Source organism: Balaenoptera borealis (genome assembly GCF_965194805.1).
Source record: "Balaenoptera borealis genome assembly, chromosome: 5".
In the NCBI taxonomy this organism is placed as follows: Eukaryota; Metazoa; Chordata; class Mammalia; order Artiodactyla; family Balaenopteridae; genus Balaenoptera; species Balaenoptera borealis.
In genome coordinates, this window is record NC_138862.1 from 6,357,408 (window position 1) to 6,376,851 (window position 19,444).

A 19,444-nucleotide genomic window follows, 5' to 3' on the forward strand; every position below is an offset into this window, starting at 1 on the left:
GGACAGCTCAGGAAATAAAAGAACAGCAGTAAAGATAAAGATTTGAATAAGACAACTGGTAAGTCTGACCTAATGGACATATACAGAAGCCATACCCCAAAGCTTTAAAACTTGTATTTTCCACCACCTACAGAGTATTTACAAAAATTCTATCCCAATATATTTGAAAGTTGAAAAGAAATGGATAAATCCCTACCCTATATGACTCAAGAAGAAAAATAAAACTGAATAACCCCAGAATCACTATTAAGACATTGAAATCAGTAGTTTAAAATCTTCCAATAAATATAAGAGAAAACCCAAGCAAGTTTTTACGAGCAGGTTCATCATATATTCAAAGAATAAATAATTCAGATCTTAAGCAATCTAGTCCCGAATATAGAAAAAGGAGGAACACTCTCCAACCCATTCTTATGAGGCTTGCAGAACCTTGATACCAAACCAGATGAGGAAAAAGGCAGTAAGTCCACACTCACCATTTCTACTCAGCATCATACCAAACACCCCAGCCAGAGCAATTAGGCAAAAAAGAAACAAAAGGCATTAATTGGAAAGGAAGAAGTAAAACTACCTATATTCACAGATTACATGATTTTTACATGGAAAATCCTAAGGAATCCACTAAAAACCTGTTGAATTGCTAAATGAGTTCTGAAGGTTACATAAAACAAGATCAATGTACGAAAATCAATTTCTGTACGCTTGTAACCATCTGAAATGAAATTTTTTTTTTTTTGAAATGAAATTTTAAAACAATCCCACTTGTAATAGCTTCAAAAGAAGAGACGTGGGACTTCCCTGGTGGCGCAGTGGTTAAGAATCCGCCTGCCAATGCAGGGGACACAGGTTCGATCCCTGGTCCGGGAAGATCCCACATGCCGTGGAGCAACTAAGCCCATGGGCCACAACTACCGAGCCTGTGCTCCAGAGCCCACAAGCCACAACTACTGAGCCCGGTGCTGCAACTACTGAAGCCCGTGCTCCACAACGAGAAGCCACCGCAATAAGAATCCCACGCACTGCAACCAAGAGAAGCCCCTGCTCGCCACAGCAACAAAGACCCAACACAGTAATGAAAACCCAACGCAGCCAAAAATAAATAAATTTATTAAAAAAATTTTAAAATAGTGACACGTTTAAAAATTAAAAAAAAAAAAAGATTGAACTCAGCAGCAAGAGTCAGTATTCTGAGTGTTGAAAGAGGGATGCATACACTTTACATTCCAAACATGCAGGCAGAAAAGCTGACCCACACAAATAGTGAACCCAGAGAGAAAATGAACCGTCTGCCCTGCGATCCACATGGTGTGCAAACCAACTACACACAGAGCTTTGAATCTTGTGACACCACCAAAAGGCTCTGTCATGAAGGACTTGTAAGAAAACAGCACCCTAGAAAATTTCCCTGTTAACTGGTAACCCCCCAACTATGAAAATGTACTCCCTGTAAAAGGTATATGTGGCCCTAGTGGAAAACCATTATGTGTTTTTTTTTTCAAGTTAAATATCCCTGGGTACTGACTTAACACACTGGGAGGGGTATAAAACAGTCTAAGGAACAGTCTCTGGCCCTAAAGGCACTTGCAGCATCGACAGAAAACCCTTTATCACAACCCTTTATTAGAAAATTTCCCTGTTAACTGGTAACACCCCAACTATGAAAATGTACTCCCTGTAAAAGGTATACGTGGCCCTAGTGGAAAACCATTATGTGCTTTTTTTTTTCAAGTTAAGTATCCCTGGGTACTGACTTAACACGCTGGGAGGGGTATAAAACAGTCTAAGGAACAGTCTCTGGCCCTAAAGGCACTTGCAGCATCCACAGAAAACCCTTTATCACAAAAGTATCTAAAACATTAGAAATAAAAACACACAACAGTAGATACCACAAGTCAATACAAAATTAGTTGACAGAGCAGTCATATTGATATTATTTAACATGTCCTGACGAGGAAGGGAAGAAAAAAGAAATCACTATTATCTAAAGCAGTCAGAGAAGGCTTAAAGGTCCAATAAAATATAAATAGATTGGACAGGAGGGGCCAGTGTACACACCACACGCATGTACACGTGCACACACACACACACACACACACACACACACACACTGCCCCCCCAGAGAGCTATATATGTGTAAGAAAAACCACGGGAGGCCACAAAGTCTGGCCAGGTCAGGGAAGAGGAAACTAGTTGAGTTAGCATTCCACCCACTTGCACTGGTAAGAGAACTGTATTAACCCCATACAAAAATGACTGTGGGTTTGTACATAAAGATTTCCCTGCTTGATTCACCATAAATATAAAGCAAATAAAATTGGCATGATGAGAGATTTAGATGTATATTTTTAATATAAATTTATTTATTTTATTTTATTTTTGGCTGCATTGGGTCTTCGTTGCTGCGCGCAGGCTTTCTCTAATTGCGGCGAGCGGGGTCTACTCTTTGTTGCGGTGCGCGGGCTTCTCATTGTGGTGGCTTCTCTTGTTGCGGAGCACAGGCTCTAGGCGCATGGGCTTTCGTTGTGGCTAGCGGGCTCTAGAGCGCAGGCTCAGTAGGTGTGGCGCACGGGCTTAGTTGCTCCGCGGCATGTGGGATCTTCCTGGAGCAGGGCTCGAACCCGTGTCCCCTGCATTGGCAGGCGGATTCTTAACCACAGCGCCACCAGGGAAGCCCACTTTAGATGTATTTTAAATCAAACAGATGTCTATTCTCACATGAAACTATAAACTATACCCAGTAATTTTAAATAGAAACACAAAACCTACAGCTATCCATAAAATTTTAGAAAAGAGCGAAAAGCACAAATGTTAACACCAGTCGTCCCACTTCTGTGGAATCACAAGAGACTTCGCTTCCTTGCTCCTTTTCTGTACTTTGCAGGTAGGATTTAAAAAAAAAAAAAAAAAGCGAACAGTTTTTGTGGGGTTTTTTTTTAGGTATTACTTTTTAAAAGCTATTTTAAAAGCACAGGGGGGAGGAGAGAAGATGGCGGAAGAGTAAGACGCGGAGATCACCTTCCTTCCCACAGATACAGTAGAAATACATCTACACGTGGAACTGCTCCTAAAGAACACCCACTGAACGCTGGCAGAAAACATCCGATCTCCAAAAAGGCAAGAAACTCCCCCCATACTTGGGTAGGGCAAAAGAAAAAAGAAATAACAGAGACAAAAGAATAGGGACAAGACCTGCACCAGTGGGAGGGAGCCGTGAAGGAGGAAAGATTTCCACGCACTAGGAAGCCCCTTCGCGGGCGGAGACTGCGGGTGGCAGAGGGGGGAAGCTTTGGAGCCACGGAGGAGAGCGCAGCCACAGGGGTGCGGAGGGCAAAGCGGAGGGATTCCCGCACAGAGGATCGGTGCCGACCAGCACTCACCAGCCCGAGAGGCTTGTCTGCTCAGCCGCCGGGGCGGGCGGGGCTGGGAGCTGAGGCTCGGGCTTCGGTCGGATCACAGGGAGAGGACTGGGGTTAGCTGCGTGAACACAGCCTGAAGGAGTTAGCGCACCACAGCTGGCCGGGAGGGAGTCCGGGAAAAAGTCTGCAGCTGCCGAAGAGGCAAGAGACTTTTTCTTGCCTCTTTTGTTTCGTGGCGCCCAAGGAGAGGGGATTCAGAGCGCCGCCTAAACGAACTCCAGAGACGGGCGCCGAGCCGCGGCGATCAGTGCGGACTCCAGAGACGGGCATGAGACGCTAAGGCTGCTGCTGCCGCCACCAAGAAGCCTGTGTGCGAGCACAGGTCACTCTCCACACCGCCCCTCCCGGGAACCTGTGCAGCCCGCCACTGCCAGGCTCCCGTGATCCGGGGACAACTTCCCCGGGAGAACGCACGGCGCGCCTCGGGCTGCTGCAACATCACGCCGGCCTCTGCCACCGCAGGCTCGCCCCGCCTCCTCCGTACCCCTCCCTCCCCTGGCCTGAGTGAGCCAGAGCCCCCGAAGCAGCTGCTCCTTTAACCCCGTCCTGTGTGAGCAAAGAACAGACACCCTCAGGCAACCTACACGCAGAGGCGGGGCCAGATCCAAAGCTGAACCCCAGGAGCTGTGCGAACAGAGAAGAGAAGGGGAAATCTCTCCCAGCAGCCTCAGAAGCAGCGGATTAAAACTCCACAAACAACTTGATGTGCCTGCATCTGTTGAATACCTGAATAGACAACGAATCATCCCAAATTCAGGAGGTGGACTTTGGGAGCAGGATATATTAATTTTTCCCCTTTTCCTTTTTTTTTGTGAGTGTATATGTATATGCTTCTGGGTGAGATTTTGTCTGTATAGCTCTGCTTTATAATAGCTTTATTTTACTTCACTATATTATAGCCTCTTTCTTTCTTTCTTTCTATTTTTTCTCCCTTTTACTCTGAGCCGTGTGGACGAAAGGCTCTTGGTGCTCCAGCCAGGCATCAGGGCCGTGCCTCTGAGGTGGGAAAGCCAACTTCAGGACACTGGTCCACAAGAGACCTCCCAGCTCCACGTAATACCAAACAGCAAAAATCTCTCAGAGATCTCCATCTCAACATCAAGACCCAGCTTCACTCAACGACCAGCAAGCTACAGTGCTGGACACCCTATGCCAAACAACTAGCAAGACAGGAACACAGCCCCATCCATTAGCAGAGAGGCTGCCTAAAATCATAATAAGGCCACAGACACCCCAAAACACACCACCAGACGTGTACGTGCCCACCAGAAAGACAAGATCCAGCCTCATCCACCAGAACTCAGGCACTAGTTCCCTCCACCAGGAAGCCTACACAACCCACTGAACCAACCTTAGCCACTGGGGACAGATACCAAAAACAACGGGAACTACGAACCTGCAGCCTGTGAAAAGGAGACCCCAAACACAGTAAGATAAGCAAAATGAGATGACAGAAAAACACACAGCAGATGAAGGAGCAGGGTCAAAACACACCAGACTTAACAAATGAAGAGGAAATAGGTAGTCTACCTGAAAAAGAATTCAGAATAATGATAGTAAGGATGATCCAAAATCTTGGAAATAGAATAGACAAAATGCAAGAAACATTTAACAAGGACGTAGAAGAACTAAAGAGGAACCAAGCAATGATGAAAAACACAATAAATGAAATTAAAAATACTCTAGATGGGATCAATAGCAGAATAACTGAGGCAGAAGAAAGGGTAAGTGACCTGGAAGATAAAATGGTGGAAATAACTACTGCAGAGCAGGATAAAGAAAAAAGAATGAAAAGAACTGAGGACAGTCTCAGAGACCTCTGGGACAACATTTAACGCACCAACATTCGAATTATAGGGGTCCCAGAAGAAGAAGAGAAAAAGAAAGGGACTGAGAAAATATTTGAAGAGATTATAGTTGAAAACTTCCCTAATATGGGAAAGGAAATAGTTAATCAAGTCCTGGAAGCACAGAGAGTCCCATACAGGATAAACCCAAGGAGAAACACGCCAAGACACATATTAATCAAACTGTCAAAAATTAAATATAAGGAAAACATATTAAAGGCAGCAAGGGAAAAACAACAAATAACACACAAGGGAATCCCCATAAGGTTAACATCTGATCTTTCAGCAGAAACTCTGCAAGCCAGAAGGCAGGGGCAGGATATACTTAAAGTGATGAAGGAGAAAAACCTACAACCAAGATTACTCTACCCAGCAAGGATCTCATTCAGATGTGATGGAGAAATTAAAACCTTTACAGACAAGCAAAAGCTGAGAGAGTTCAGCACCACCAAACCAGCTTTACAACAAATGCTAAAGGAACTTCTCTAGGCAAGAAACACAAGAGAAGGAAAACACCTACAATAACAAACCCAAAACATTTAAGAAAATGGGAATAGGAACATACATATCGATAATTACCTTGAATGTAAATGGACTAAATGCTCCCACCAAAAGACACAGGCTGGCTGAATGGATACAAAAACAAGACCCATATATATGCTGTCTACAAGAGACCCACTTCAGACCTAGAGACACATACAGACTGAAAGTGAGGGGATGGAAAAAGATATTCCATGCAAATGGAAATCAAAAGAAAGCTGGAGTAGCAATTCTCATATCAGACAAAATAGACTTTAAAATAAAGACTATTACAAGAGACAAAGAAGGACACTATATAATGATCAAGGGATCGATCCAAGAGGAAGGTATAACAATTGTAAATATTTATGCACCCAACATAGGAGCACCTCAATACATAAGGCAAATACTAACAGCCATAAAAGAGGGAATCAACAGTAACACAATCATAGTAGGGGACTTTAACACCCCACTTTCACCAATGGACAGATCATCCAAAATGAAAATAAATAAGGAAACACAAGCTTTAAATGATACATTAAACAAGATGGACTTAATTGATATTTATAGGACATTCCACCCAAAAACAACAGAATACACATTTTTCTCAAGTGCTCATGGAACATTCTCCAGGATAGATCATATCTTGGGTCACAAATCAAGCCTTGGTAAATTTAAGAAAATTGAAATCGTATCAAGTATCTTTTCCGACCACAACGCTATGAGACTAGATATCAATTACAGGAAAAGATCTGTAAAAAATACAAACACATGGAGGCTACACAATACACTACTTAATAACGAAGTGATCATTGAAGAAATCAAAGGGGAAATCAAAAAATACCTAGAAACAAGTGACAATGGAGATACGACGACCCAAAACCTATGGGACGCAGCAAAAGCAGTGCTAAGAGGGAAGTTTATAGCAATACAAGCCTACCTCAAGAAACAGGAAACATCTCGAATAAACAACCTAACCTTGCACCTAAAGCAATTAGAGAAAGAAGAACAAAAAAAGCCCAAAGCCAGCAGAAGGAAAGAAATTGTAAAGATCAGGTCAGAAGTTAATGAAAAAGAAATGAAGGAAACAATAGCAAAAAATCAATGAAACTAAAAGGTGGTTCTTTGAGAAGATAAACAAAATTGATAAACCATTAGCCAGACTCATCAAGAGAAAAAGGGAGAAGACTCAAATCAATAAAATTAGAAATGAAAAAGGAGAAGTAACCACTGACACTGCAGAAATACAAAAGATCATGAGAGATTACTACAAGCAACTCTATGCCAATAAAATGGACAACCTGGAAGAAATGGACAGATTCTTAGAAATGCACAAACTGCCGAGACTGAACCAGGAAGAAATAGAAAATATGAACAGACCAATCACAAGCACTGAAATTGAAACTGTGATTAAAAACCTTCCAACAAACAAAAGCCCAGGACCAGATGGCTTCACAGGTGAATTCTATCAAACATTTAGAGAAGAGCTAACGCCTATCCTTCTCAAACTCTTCCAAAATATTGCAGAGGGAGGAACACTCCCAAACTCATTCTACGAGGCCACCATCACCCTGATACCAAAACCAGACAAAGATGTCACAAAGAAAGAAAACTACAGGCCAATATCACTGATGAACATAGATGCAAAAATCCTCAACAAAATACTAGCAAACAGAATCCAACAGCACATTAAAAGGATCATACACCATGATCAAGTGGGGTTTATCCCAGGAATGCAAGGATTCTTCAGTATATGCAAATCAATCAATGTGATACACCATATTAACAAATTGAAGGAGAAAAACCATATGATCATCTCAATAGATGCAGAGAAAGCTTTTGACAAAATTCAACACCCATTTATGATAAAAGCCCTGCAGAAAGTAGGCATAGAGGGAACGTTCCTCAACATAATAAAGGCCATATATGACAAACCCACAGCTAACACTGTCCTCAATGGTGAAAAACTGAAACCATTTCCACTAAGATCAGGAACAAGACAAGGTTGCCCACTCTCACCACTATTATTCAACATAGTTTTGGAAGTGTTACCCACAGCAATCAGAGAAGACAAAGAAATAAAAGGAATTCAAATCAGAAAAGAAGAAGTAAAGTTGTCACTGTTTGCAGATGACATGATACTATACATAGAGAATCCTAAAGATGCTACCAGAAAACTCCTAGAGCTAATCAATGAATTTGGTAAAGTAGCAGGATACAAAATTAATGCACAGAAATCTCTTGCATTTCTATACACTAATGACGAAAAATCTGAAAGTGAAATTAAGAAAACACTCCCGTTTACCACTGCAACAAAAAGAATAAAATATCTAGGAATAAACCTACCTAAGGAGACAAAAGACCTGTATGCAGAAAATTATAAGACACTGATGAAAGAAATTAAAGATGATACAAATAGATGGAGAGGTATACCATGTTCCTGGATTGGAAGAATCAACATTGTGAAAATGACTCTACTACCCAAAGCAATCTACAGATTCAATGCAATCCCTATCAAACTACCACTGGCATTTTTCACAGAACTTGAACAAAAAATTTCACAATTTGTATGGAAACACAAAAGACCCCGAATAGCCAAAGCAATCTTGAGAACGAAAAATGGAGCTGGGGGAATCAGGCTCCCCGACTTCAGACTATATTACAAAGCTACAGTAATCAAGACAGTTTGGTACTGGCACAAAAACAGAAATATAGATCAATGGAACAGGATAGAAAGCCCAGAGATAAACCCACACACATATGGTCACCTTATCTTTGATAAAGGAGGCAAGCATATACAGTGGAGAAAAGACAGCCTCTTCAATAAGTGGTGCTGGGAAAATTGGACAGATACATGTAAAAGTATGAAATTAGAACACTCCCTGACACCAGGCACAAAAATAAACTCAAAATGGATTAAAGACCTAAGTGTAAGGCCAGACACTATCAAACTCTTAGAGGAAAACATAAGCAGAACACTCTATGACATACATCACAGCAAGATTCTTTTTGACCCAGCTCCCAGAGAAATGGAAATAAGAACACAAATAAACAAATGGGACCTAATGAAACTTAAAAGCTTTTGCACAGCAAAGGAAACCATAAACAAGACCAAAAGACAACCCTCAGAATGGGAGAAAATATTTGCAAATGAAGCAACTGACAAAGGATTAATCTCCAAGATTTACAAGCAGCTCATGCAGCTCAATAACAAAAAAACGAACAACCCAATCCAAAAATGGGCAGAAGACCTAAATAGACATTTCTCCAAAGAAGATATACAGATTGCCAACAGACACATGAAAGAATGCTCAACATCATTAATCATTAGAGAAATACAAATCAAAACTACAATGAGATATCATCTCACACCGATCAGAATGGCCATCATCAAAAAATCTAGAAACAATAAATGCTGGAGAGGGTGTGGAGGAAAGGGAACACTCTTGCACTGTTGGTGGGAATGTAAATTGATACAGCCACTATGGAGAACAGTATGGAGGTTCCTTAAAAAACTACAAATAGACCTACCATACGACCCAGCAATCCCACTACTGGGCATATACCCTGAGAAAACCATAGTTCAAAAAGAGTCATGTACCAAAATGTTCATTGCAGCTCTATTTACAATAGCCAGGACATGGAAGCAACCTAAATGTCCATCGACAGATGAATGGATAAAGAAGATGTGGCACATATATACAATGGAATATTACTCAGCCATAAAAAGAAATGAAATGGAGGTATTTGTAATGAGGTGGATGGAGTTAGAGTCTGTCATACAGAGTGAAGTAAGTCAGAAAGAGAAAAACAAATACAGTATGCTAACACATATATACGGAATCTAAGGAAAAAAAAAAAAAAAAAAGGCCATGAAGAACCTAGTGGCAAGACGGGAATAAAGACACAGACCTACTAGAGAATGGACTTGAGGATATGGGGAGGGGGTGGGGTGAGATGTGACAGGGTAACAGAGTGTCATGGACATATATACACTACCAAATGTAAAATAGATAGCTAGTGGGAAGCAGCCGCATAACACAGGGAGATCAGCTCTGTGCTTTGTGACCACCTAGAGGGGTGGGATGGGGAGGGTGGGAGGGAGGGAGATGCAAGAGGGAAGAGATATGGGAACATATTGTATATGTATAACTGATTCACTTTGTTATAAAGCGGAAGCTAACACACCATTGTAAAGCAATTATACTTCAATAAAGATGTTTAAAACAAAAAAAAAGTAAATTAACAGCAAAAATAAATAAAAGCACATACATCGATATTCATAAATGTATGGAATATCATGGGGAGAATCGTAAAGAAACTAGTAATAGTGGAAAACTCTGGAAAACTAGGTGACACGACAGTAGAAGGTCAGAAGATGTACTTTCATTACATCCCTTTCTGTATCTTTTGAATTCAGTGCCACGTTTACTACCTATTTAAAAACAAACACCAGGGAATTCCCACCGCAGGGGGCACAGGTTTGATCCCTGGTCGGGGACCTAAGATCCCCCGCAAGCTGCGGCACAGCCAAAAATAAATAAATAAATAAATAAATAATAAAAACTTAAAAAACAAAAACAAACACCATTTGTCAAAAACCACAAGAATGTGAAATGTGACGGACATTTAAATTTCCCTTATTTAATCCTCACAAACTATTAACGTATGTGGAAAGAGTGAACAGCTGTGAATTATAAATCTTTTCCTCTAGCCTCAGTGAAATCTGTCAAAAGTCTTGCAGTATTAATTGCAAGCATATATCCTTAGGAGATAAATAAGGGTCTTGTCAGGGAGACTTTCACCAATCAGTGATCCCAGGACGGTCCAGAGTGCGCGTACCTGGCCACCCGACTGTTGACTGTGTGACCTGCCATTCACGCCACAGCTCACGAATCACGGAGGGCCTGTGGCCTCGAAGGGGCCCGAGACCCCGAAGCTTCCTTCTGCTGCTGTCATGTCCTCAGCAGGTCGGTTGCTCATCCTCTGTGGCTAAAACGTACCTGTGAGGTGACTGGACGCTGGACACTGGTGTTTGCTGTAAATACAGCTGTATTCCCAGTTCTGCATCCTCTCCCAGAGCTGCAACAGCCTGGGGCCGGGTGAGTCTGGGTGATGAGGGGAACCCAAAACCCACTCTGGTGACCATCAACTAAAGCAGCACAATGCTCCGTCTCTACATAGCTCGATTACCAGAAATAATAACGAACGTACTATCATACCGTCAGGGAACACAAGGATACAAAAATGATCTTTTAAAAACTCGTGCTAGAAGTTCGCTTTACAGGGCTGTGGCCCACTTAGTGAACGTTTCAGGCCCTCTGCCACCGATCGGTCATAGCAAGTAAGTGGCCGTAAGGAAGGAAGTCACACAAGCACTTGCAAAATTGTAATTAGAAAAAAGTGTTTTTAAAAATACTGAGCAGAATTATACTTGACGGGGCAAACATGTAGCCGTTGAAATTAATTTAATCAGGCTTCCCAGTTTGTTTTTTAAGTTTGTTCCATTCTACAGAGCATAAATATTAAATGCTTTAAAAATACCCTTCATTTGAAATACATTAAATATAAAACACACAGTTCAAACACAAAACAATGCATTATGGGCTCATGAATACATTTATAAAACACAGTAATGAAAAGTTAACAGCTTCAAATAAGTGGATAATACTATCCAAAGGCTTGCCCAACAAATGACATTTTAAATAGAGGAAGGAAAAAGCACAAGCAATGTCAATTAGTGTTATTCTCCCGGGAGTACTGCATGAGATTAAAAAACAAATTTTCAAATTCTAGTAGTGGTATTAAAATTAAGTTACTTTCTAATCTGGATTAAAAATAGCACAAAGTCTTTAAAGTACTTAAGTTATTAGAAAAGTTTGACTTTCCAGTTGGCAATGTGACCTTTAAAATACGCCGAGAGTGCAAATCACAAGTAACAACATGTAGCCCATAATGTCACACACTTCTTATCACAAATCTGGTGCCATGCTGGCTGGTACACACGAGACTGACTTCCATGGCTCACAACAAATGGACAGAACGGTGATTCTTCTAAGAATCTCAACATGAAGTCCAAGAACAAACACGTTCAACAACAACAACTAACCTGTGGCTTGTGTTTCCTTTTTTAAAAAAACAAACAAACAAAAATAAACAAAACAAAAAATAAAACAGTATAAATCAGATTTGTAATCTCCTAAGTGAAAATTCGTTTTTGAAAGTGCTGTAGCCAAATTCATCTTCTTTTTCAGCTGAAAGGGTGAAGCACAATGGCCACAACTTTGTTACAGACTAAAATCCAACAGGTAATTCCAACACCACCTAAAAATAAAGAAATTCAACATGAGAGCATGCCAGAAGTTCCGCCCACATTTCCTGCCTCTGCTACCTTTGACGTCTAGGAAATAGAGCACTTCAGTCCTTTTTGAGTAGTGTTGGGCTAACACCAGGTTTGTGTTTCCTGGGTTCAAATTGATCAGACTTTTTTTTTTTTGGCTGCGTTGGGTCTTCGTTGCTACACACAGGCTTTCTCTAGTTGCGGCGAGCGGGGGCTACTCTTTTGTTGCGGCGCGCGGGCTTCTCACTGCGGTGGTTTCTCTTGTTGTGGAGCACGGGCTCTAGGCGCGCAGGCTTCAGTAGTTGTGGCACGTGGGCTCAGTAGTTGTGGCTCGCGGGCTCAGTAGTTGTGGCGCACGGGCTTAGTTGCTCCGCGGCACGTGGGATCTTCCCAGACCAGGGCTCGAACCCGTGTCCCCTGCATTGGCAGGCGGATTCTTAACCACTGTGCCACCAGGGAAGCCCCCAGACTTTCTACTGATTCACAGAGCTGCCTTCTTTACTAAGGAGGAATTATTTAAAACAACAAACAATGATTTGAATTTGTCTTTCCTGCCAGAGACATGTGCATCATTATTTATGATATTAAAAGACTGTAAGACCACCCTGTCAGATGATCTGTTTTTCCCTTCCCACCAAAGCATTATAAGCACGGAGGAATGTTTACCCACACCTTTCTTGCCCCACTGATGCTGAGAGACAGAGAGAGTGGCCTCTGGCTCCTCGGCTCAGCAACGCTGAGAGCCACCAGCCATACAATGCTGGCCGGGTCCGGGAAGAGGGAGGGGGAGGGGGAGGAAGGGGCCTGGCTAAGTTGGAGATCTTTGACACGGTCATCCCTTTGACTTAGCAATTCACCTCCAGCACGATCACAAATCGCAACCAAAGACTGGCTGACCAGGATGTGTACTGCAGCATCATCTCTACAGCAAAAACTGGGGACTTAATAGATACCCTTTAGCAGGGAAACTAGTAAATTATGACGCACCCAAATGAAGAACAGCTGTTCCAAGTTCCTTACTGAGGAGACTTATCAAGCTGCCCTCTCAGCACAGCCAGCAGCACGTCGTCTCCTAACCTGAAGAAATGCATTGATGCGGGAAAAGGCTTACGTGATAAGAGGGGTGAAAAATGGCATGTGCCAGGTAACCTTAACCGTGCAAAAATAAATAGAAAAAAAGACTGGAAGAAATATACCGCAACGTTAAGGGGGGTTATCCATAGCTACTGAGTCTTTTTAAAAGTTATTTTTTTATATTTCTAATCATTCTACGATGACATGTACTAATTTTAACACCCAAAAGAAATTCTTTCAGAAGTGAAAGAATGGCCGATAGCAGGAAATGCTGCAGAGGGGCTAAGCATAGTGTGAACTGAAAAGGAGTCACAGAATTTGGGAACCAGAGGTGGTGTTTCAATAAACGGGGTATCAGACCCCAGGTATTGGGCTTGGATTACGGAGGCAGGCTTGGGTTGAGCCGTAGCCCTGCTACTTCACATTTCGGTGACACTGGACACGTCAGTTCTCTAGACGTCAGTTCCTTCGCTGCAAGCCCTGTGTGTGGCGGAGACACGGAGCTGCTCACTGTGGGCGGCAGCCTGAGCTCAGCTGCCTGAACCACCCCCCGCCACACGCCCCTAGGTCGGCCTGGCCGCGCTCCTCCACCGCGTCTGCCAGCGCCCGCGTACCTGCTACTCCGGTGGGAAACGCTACCAGGCGGTCGAGTGGAGTTATCCACCTACTCGGCACCACGGCCACAGGGACAGCGTAGTACGTCCAGATGAGCGTGACCATCAGGGCAGCCTGCAAAGACACGGCTGGTGAGTGGAGACAGCCTGCCAGCCACACAAACGATCACCACGGAAGATGAGGAAACCCGGAAACAAGCCAAGGAAACTCTCCACATCAGTGACCTCCAACCCTACCCATCCAGTCCTCACAGCCAGCAGATACACGCACACCATCAAATTAGCTGATAGAGTGACCAAGGTCTCCCACAGCGCGAGTGTTCCTTCCTCATCGAGCACCTCCTCTAAGCAGCCAGCTTACGCTAACTACACCTCATCAGTGACAAAAGTGATCTCACACCTCTCAGGTCCTTGCAAAACTAGCTACCGCTCCCACCCGCACACCCAAGTGCAGAGGTGAGCCCTCTGTGAGGTTAAGTGGCGGGACGAGACGCGCTGCCTGCCCTCTCCTCCTTTCCCAGCAGTGCTCGGTCAGCTGTCTTCCATCCCCTTCGTGGCCTTGAACGTGCCACTCGAGGAAGCGGACCTCAAAGAGCGCGGCTTGCTCGACTCCTCTCCCCGTGAGACCTCGCTCGTACCAAAGTGACAACGCCTCAGGATCAACGTCCTCAAACACACCCAAACCACCTGGGCTTTGGGGGGCTGGGCGCAAATCTTTTCCCCCAGGAAAGATCACACGTAGGACTGAAACTCGGAGACCATTTAAAGCAGCCACTAAGTGTTGGAGCGGCACATCCACACCCTCGGGCGAAGGAAGCAGCAGCAGGAGCAGGGGGGTGTGAAGGAAGCAGCAGCAGGAGCAGGGATTGTTCCGCAGCAAAGGGAACAAGTAAACATCCCCCAGGCAAGGAAGCTGGGAATCAAAGGTCCTGGACTGAGGTGAGAATGACGTGTTCCCGCCTGGAGAGCAGACATCTACACATCACCTACACGTCTGCACACCCGGTGACAAGCAACGGCCACAGTCACCGACCGCCTTAGAAAATACGATGTTTAAATAAGCTCTCTCACTCCATACCCGCCCAGGCTCCCAACGCTGCACTGAAACAAAGGCAAAATGAAAGAACTCCAGAGAAGCGCGTCTGCTAAAAAATCCCAACATTTAACAACTCTAGAAGACAAAGGCTAAAAGAGACTAAGAGAAACAAAGGCTTCATTTTAGTCTACCTTAGAAATTCACAGAGTGTTCAGAATTACATGCTAGCAGGACCACACAGCACAGCAGCTGAAAGCGGAAAAGCCTGAATTCCCAGGCCCGGATTCTGGGCCACATGGTTCTGGAGGACAGTCCGTTACCAACTTCAGTGACCCCAGGTGACAGAATAGGACACTTACTTGCAGTATGTAGAAAGCAACGCTTATAACCCATTTTATCTTGGCCAACTGAGCTGTCCGTGCTTTCACTGAAAGGAAAAACAGGATGAAATGGTATCAGTCCTAAAAAAAATGAAGAAGATATTCAAGCACACAGAAATGTTATTTCTCCTCATAAACTATTTTCTAACTATGTACGTAACATCTGCTCAATATACTTAGACAAGGGAGTTCCCTGATGGGCCAGTGCTTGGGACTCCGCGCTCTCACTGCCGAGGACCTGGGTTTGATCCCTGGTCGGGGAACTAGGATCCCACAAGCTGCGCAGCACAGCCAAAAAGCAAACAAACAAAATATACACATACACACACACACACACACACACACACACACACACACTTAGAAAATATAAAATAGGATTTCTTAAAAGTCACCCACTGTGCCATTATTTAAAATAGAATCACACACAGATTATGAGATTTGAAGCTTTCATTTTAAAAACTCTTAAAGCTATTCATCTAAATCAGAGATTCTTTTACGAGGCACTTACCAACAGGACTACCTTTTTCTTCCTGGATTTCCCAGGCCACACAGCACACTAATCCGTAAGTGGGAGTCTAGTTTGTCTCAGGCCTGGGCAGGCCCCTCTGCAGGTTTCACTAGCCACACACTCTCTCAGCACACAAGCTGACCTCCTATCCATCAAAGGAGACTGTTAGGAACGGTGGCAAACATAAAGCTGAGTAAGACCTGATCCCCAGCCTGAAGTCTACACTTGGATAAGGACACTGCTGGGCATTTTTTAGAGCATTCACAAAAGCTCCTGGAAATCCACCATGAGATTTTTCTAGGCTTCTCTCAGAAAAGTGTTGAATTTGAAAATGTCAACCTACAGAGAATGAAGAAAATCAAAGATGTTAGAGGTTTCTGTGTGGTTGTGTGGGGTTTTTTGTTTTTTGTTTTTTTTTTTTGGCCATGACTCTCGGCTTGTGGGATCTTAGTTCCCGGACCAGGGATCGAACCTGGGCCCACAGCAGTGAAAGTGCCAAGTCCTAACAACTAAACCGCAAGGGAAGTCCCCAGGCTTCTGTGTTTAGAAAGCAAAGGTTCACCAGCAAAAAAGGAGGAAGTAACAATTATTACTGGGTCTCTTCTAGACAACTTAAAACTCTCTGTCAACATCAGAACCTCAAAGATCAAAGCACATATGCCGTGCCTCTTTCTATAAAGATTTCTCTATTAATCAGCTCGTAGGAAGCTTCCCACACTACAAATGAGAACAGTACCGTGAGTTTTGAGCTTATCAGTCATCTTGTTGATCTTTCTCTCCAGCCTGGCGTATCTGGCAAACTCGTCCATCATGTTGACGGTGGAGAGCTCCTGCTTCATACCCTGGATCTCCGCTCGCATCTGTGACTCCTGCTCCACGTCCTTCTGCAGCACCCTGGACATCTGGTGGAGGTGACAGCCGGGATCAGCCTTCGCCCCCCATCCGCTTGCTGCCTCCTGCAGCTGGGCACGCTACCCTTTACCCCCATGGCCAGGCTCTGCTGCCGGGTCCCCGTCCTGCTGCCCCCGACCACAGAAACGAAAACTACCCCCCCCGCCATGAGTCTTTATTCAATTACGTTTTTCCTTCTGCAGATATGCCCACGGACTGCTACAGCACAAATGTATGTATCCTTCACTTTTACAGCAAAATTGTGATTACAGGGTGAAAACTGATTCCATCCCCAGAGCTTCATTCAGGTGACAAGGACCGTGCACGCCCCTCATTCCTGTAGAATTCTGTGCTAAATTAGGTGGGCAGAGCAAGGGGGGGTGCCGGGGGTCAGGGATGAAGCGGTGGCGGGTGAAGAGGGCATTCCCGCAGAGGCGCTGCCTGGCATGAGAGTCGGGGTTCCCAGCAGGAGGGGCACACGTGACAAGAGGAGGTGGTAGTGGAGGCCGAGGGTGAGTTACAAAGGACTGAGCAAGTCACGGAGACCTACTCAGGATACTGTGAGCCAGTTTTCTCACTGTGAGCAAAGGGAGTGAGAAACATGCATCGGGAGAGAACCAGAATGAATCCCGTGGGACTGGATGAGAACTGGAGGTGCAGGTGGGAACTCGTGGTTTTCCATAGATACACAGACAGATGAAATAACAGACGTAAATGTTTGTGAAGAGCAGCCTCTGACAGCCAGGGCCCACATGGGACACGACCGGCCCAGGCGCCCTCCCCGGGGCCCTCCTGGCCGCCCAGATAGTGGAGGGGACCCAAGTGTGAGGGCACCTGCCCGCGCCGTCCCCAGACGCCCCCCACAGACACACACACCGGCCAGGACACTGCCAGCGGCCCGGGCTACACATGCAGTGGCTTCCAGGTAGCGCCCAACAACCCCCCGGGACAGGTGAAGGTCCCAGGAGAGCGAGGGGAGAGCAAGGGGACCACCCTCGCACCAGAGCAGGAAGGCCCACGGGCGACCTCGTAGGGGACTGAGAATTCCTCAGGGACTGACCCGGAGTGATGAGTGTACCTCCCCCAAATCAACGCCCACGGTACCTGGTGAGATGCAAAGAGAACACAGCATCCTTTATGTGACATCCTCGCCAAACACTGGACAAGGATGTCCACAGAAGGCCATTGTGCAAAATCACTGCCCTGCGATATTTGGAAATGTCATCCTCGCAATTCAAGGAAAGACCAAGACTCCTTCTAGACTGAAGAGACATGACAAGTATGTGCTATGCATGGTGCTGACTGGGGTCCTTCTGCTATAAAGGACGTCACTGGGACGAGGAAACCCTGAACGGGACAGGAGGATTGTACCTGACAGCTGTACTGCGGGCAAGGCCACTCTTTACACACTAAAGCACTGGGGAAAGAGGGCACTCGGGTTGACAACTTACTTTCAAATGGTTCAGGAAACAAAACCAGTTCTTTCTAATGAATGTATAACTTTTCTGCACGTTTGTGTTTGTTTCACATTTTTAAAAATATATTAATAAAGATACATTAATAAACTATATTAATATACTTCTCTGTACTGGTACACAGCAGGTACACAATAAATCAGTCTGTTCCTCTAGCCCCCGGTTCCCCCCCGCCTGGTGCACAGTAGGGTGACGCTTCAGTTCGAGCTGGCCAGCCGCGCCCCTCTTCCGGGTCTCCCAGGGACGCCCGCACAGCCTCACGGGACACCAGCTGAGGCCCCTTTCCAGCGCCCGAGCAATGAGGCCCTTCGGTCTCCAGAGGGCGCCTGTGCAGCAGCACAGTGTGCTTACCACTGCGCAGCCTCCTGGAGTAGGGGGGTCTTCAAACTCAACTGTCTTGTCCCCACTACCCAACACTCTAACTAAAGGACATACACGCTAGCCAGATCCACCCTAGAGCAGAAAACAGGAATGCACCAAATTATCTTTAAAAATCACAGAATCATCTTAAAGAGCAAGGAGTTCATAGATGCTGCTTAAACTTTGTAAATCAAGAAACAGGTGCAGGGACTTCCCTGGCGATCCAGTGGTTAAGACTCCGCGCTTCCACTGACGGAGGTGTGGGTTCGATCCCTGGTCCGGGAACTAAGATTCCCGAATGCCATGTGAAACGGTGCGGCACAGCCAAAAAATCAATTAAAGGTGTATTTTTTTTTAATTTGATTTTAAAAAAACAGGTGCAGGGTGGGGAAAGGACTTTCAGAGGTGATGGAGATATTCTTTACCTTGTTTGTTTCGTTGGTTACCCTGATTAAGTGTGCCAAAACTCATCAAACTGCCCATGTACAAGAAGTGAATTTCACTGAATGCAAATTACACATCAATAAACCTGACTTTTAAAAGTAAGATTTAAAAAGAAATAGAGGGGGGACTTCCCTGGTGGCGCAATGGTTAAGAATCTGCCTGCCAATGCAGGCAACACAGATTCTAGCCCTGGTCCGGGAAGATCCCACATGCCGTGGAGCAACTAAGCCCGTGCACCACAACTACTGAGCCTGTGCCCTAGAGCCCGCGAGCCACAACTACTGAGCCCGTGAACCACAACTACCGAAGCCCATGCGCCTAGAGCCCGTGCTCCACAAAAAGAGAAGCCACCGCAGTGAGAAGCCCTCGCACAGCAACAAATACCCAACACAGCCAAAAATAAATTAAAAAAAAAAAAAAAAGAAATAGAGGGCAAACACGTTACGTACATAGCATTATACAGAATACAGGCTGTGCTTCACAGATTTTTTTAATCGAAGGCTTGTAGCAACCTTGCATCAACCAAGTTTACTGGCACCA

At 44.6% G+C, this 19,444-nt stretch overlaps 1 protein-coding gene and 1 long non-coding RNA gene across 4 annotated transcripts in view; both read right to left on the reverse strand.

Annotated features, from left to right (window-relative positions):
• LOC309629643 overlaps nt 1-19,444 on the reverse strand; it is a 545,666-nt gene that overhangs the window by 151,920 nt on the left and 374,302 nt on the right. The gene's annotated exons all lie outside the window — the stretch shown is intronic.
• Nucleotides 1-19,444, reverse strand: part of GET1 (guided entry of tail-anchored proteins factor 1) — a 54,824-nt gene that overhangs the window by 28,805 nt on the left and 6,575 nt on the right. For 2 of the 3 annotated variants that reach the window (XM_082393837.1, XM_082393836.1), the window contains exons 2-4: nt 16,471-16,636; nt 15,206-15,273; nt 13,811-13,925 (exon numbers count right to left, since the gene is read on the reverse strand). In XM_082393837.1, the coding sequence (XP_082249963.1) occupies nt 13,811-13,925; nt 15,206-15,273; nt 16,471-16,636 (349 nt within the window). Of the gene's footprint in view, nt 1-10,406; nt 12,107-13,810; nt 13,926-15,205; nt 15,274-16,470; nt 16,637-19,444 lie in introns of those variants that run through there. The other variant, XM_082393835.1, reaches the window with a different exon arrangement.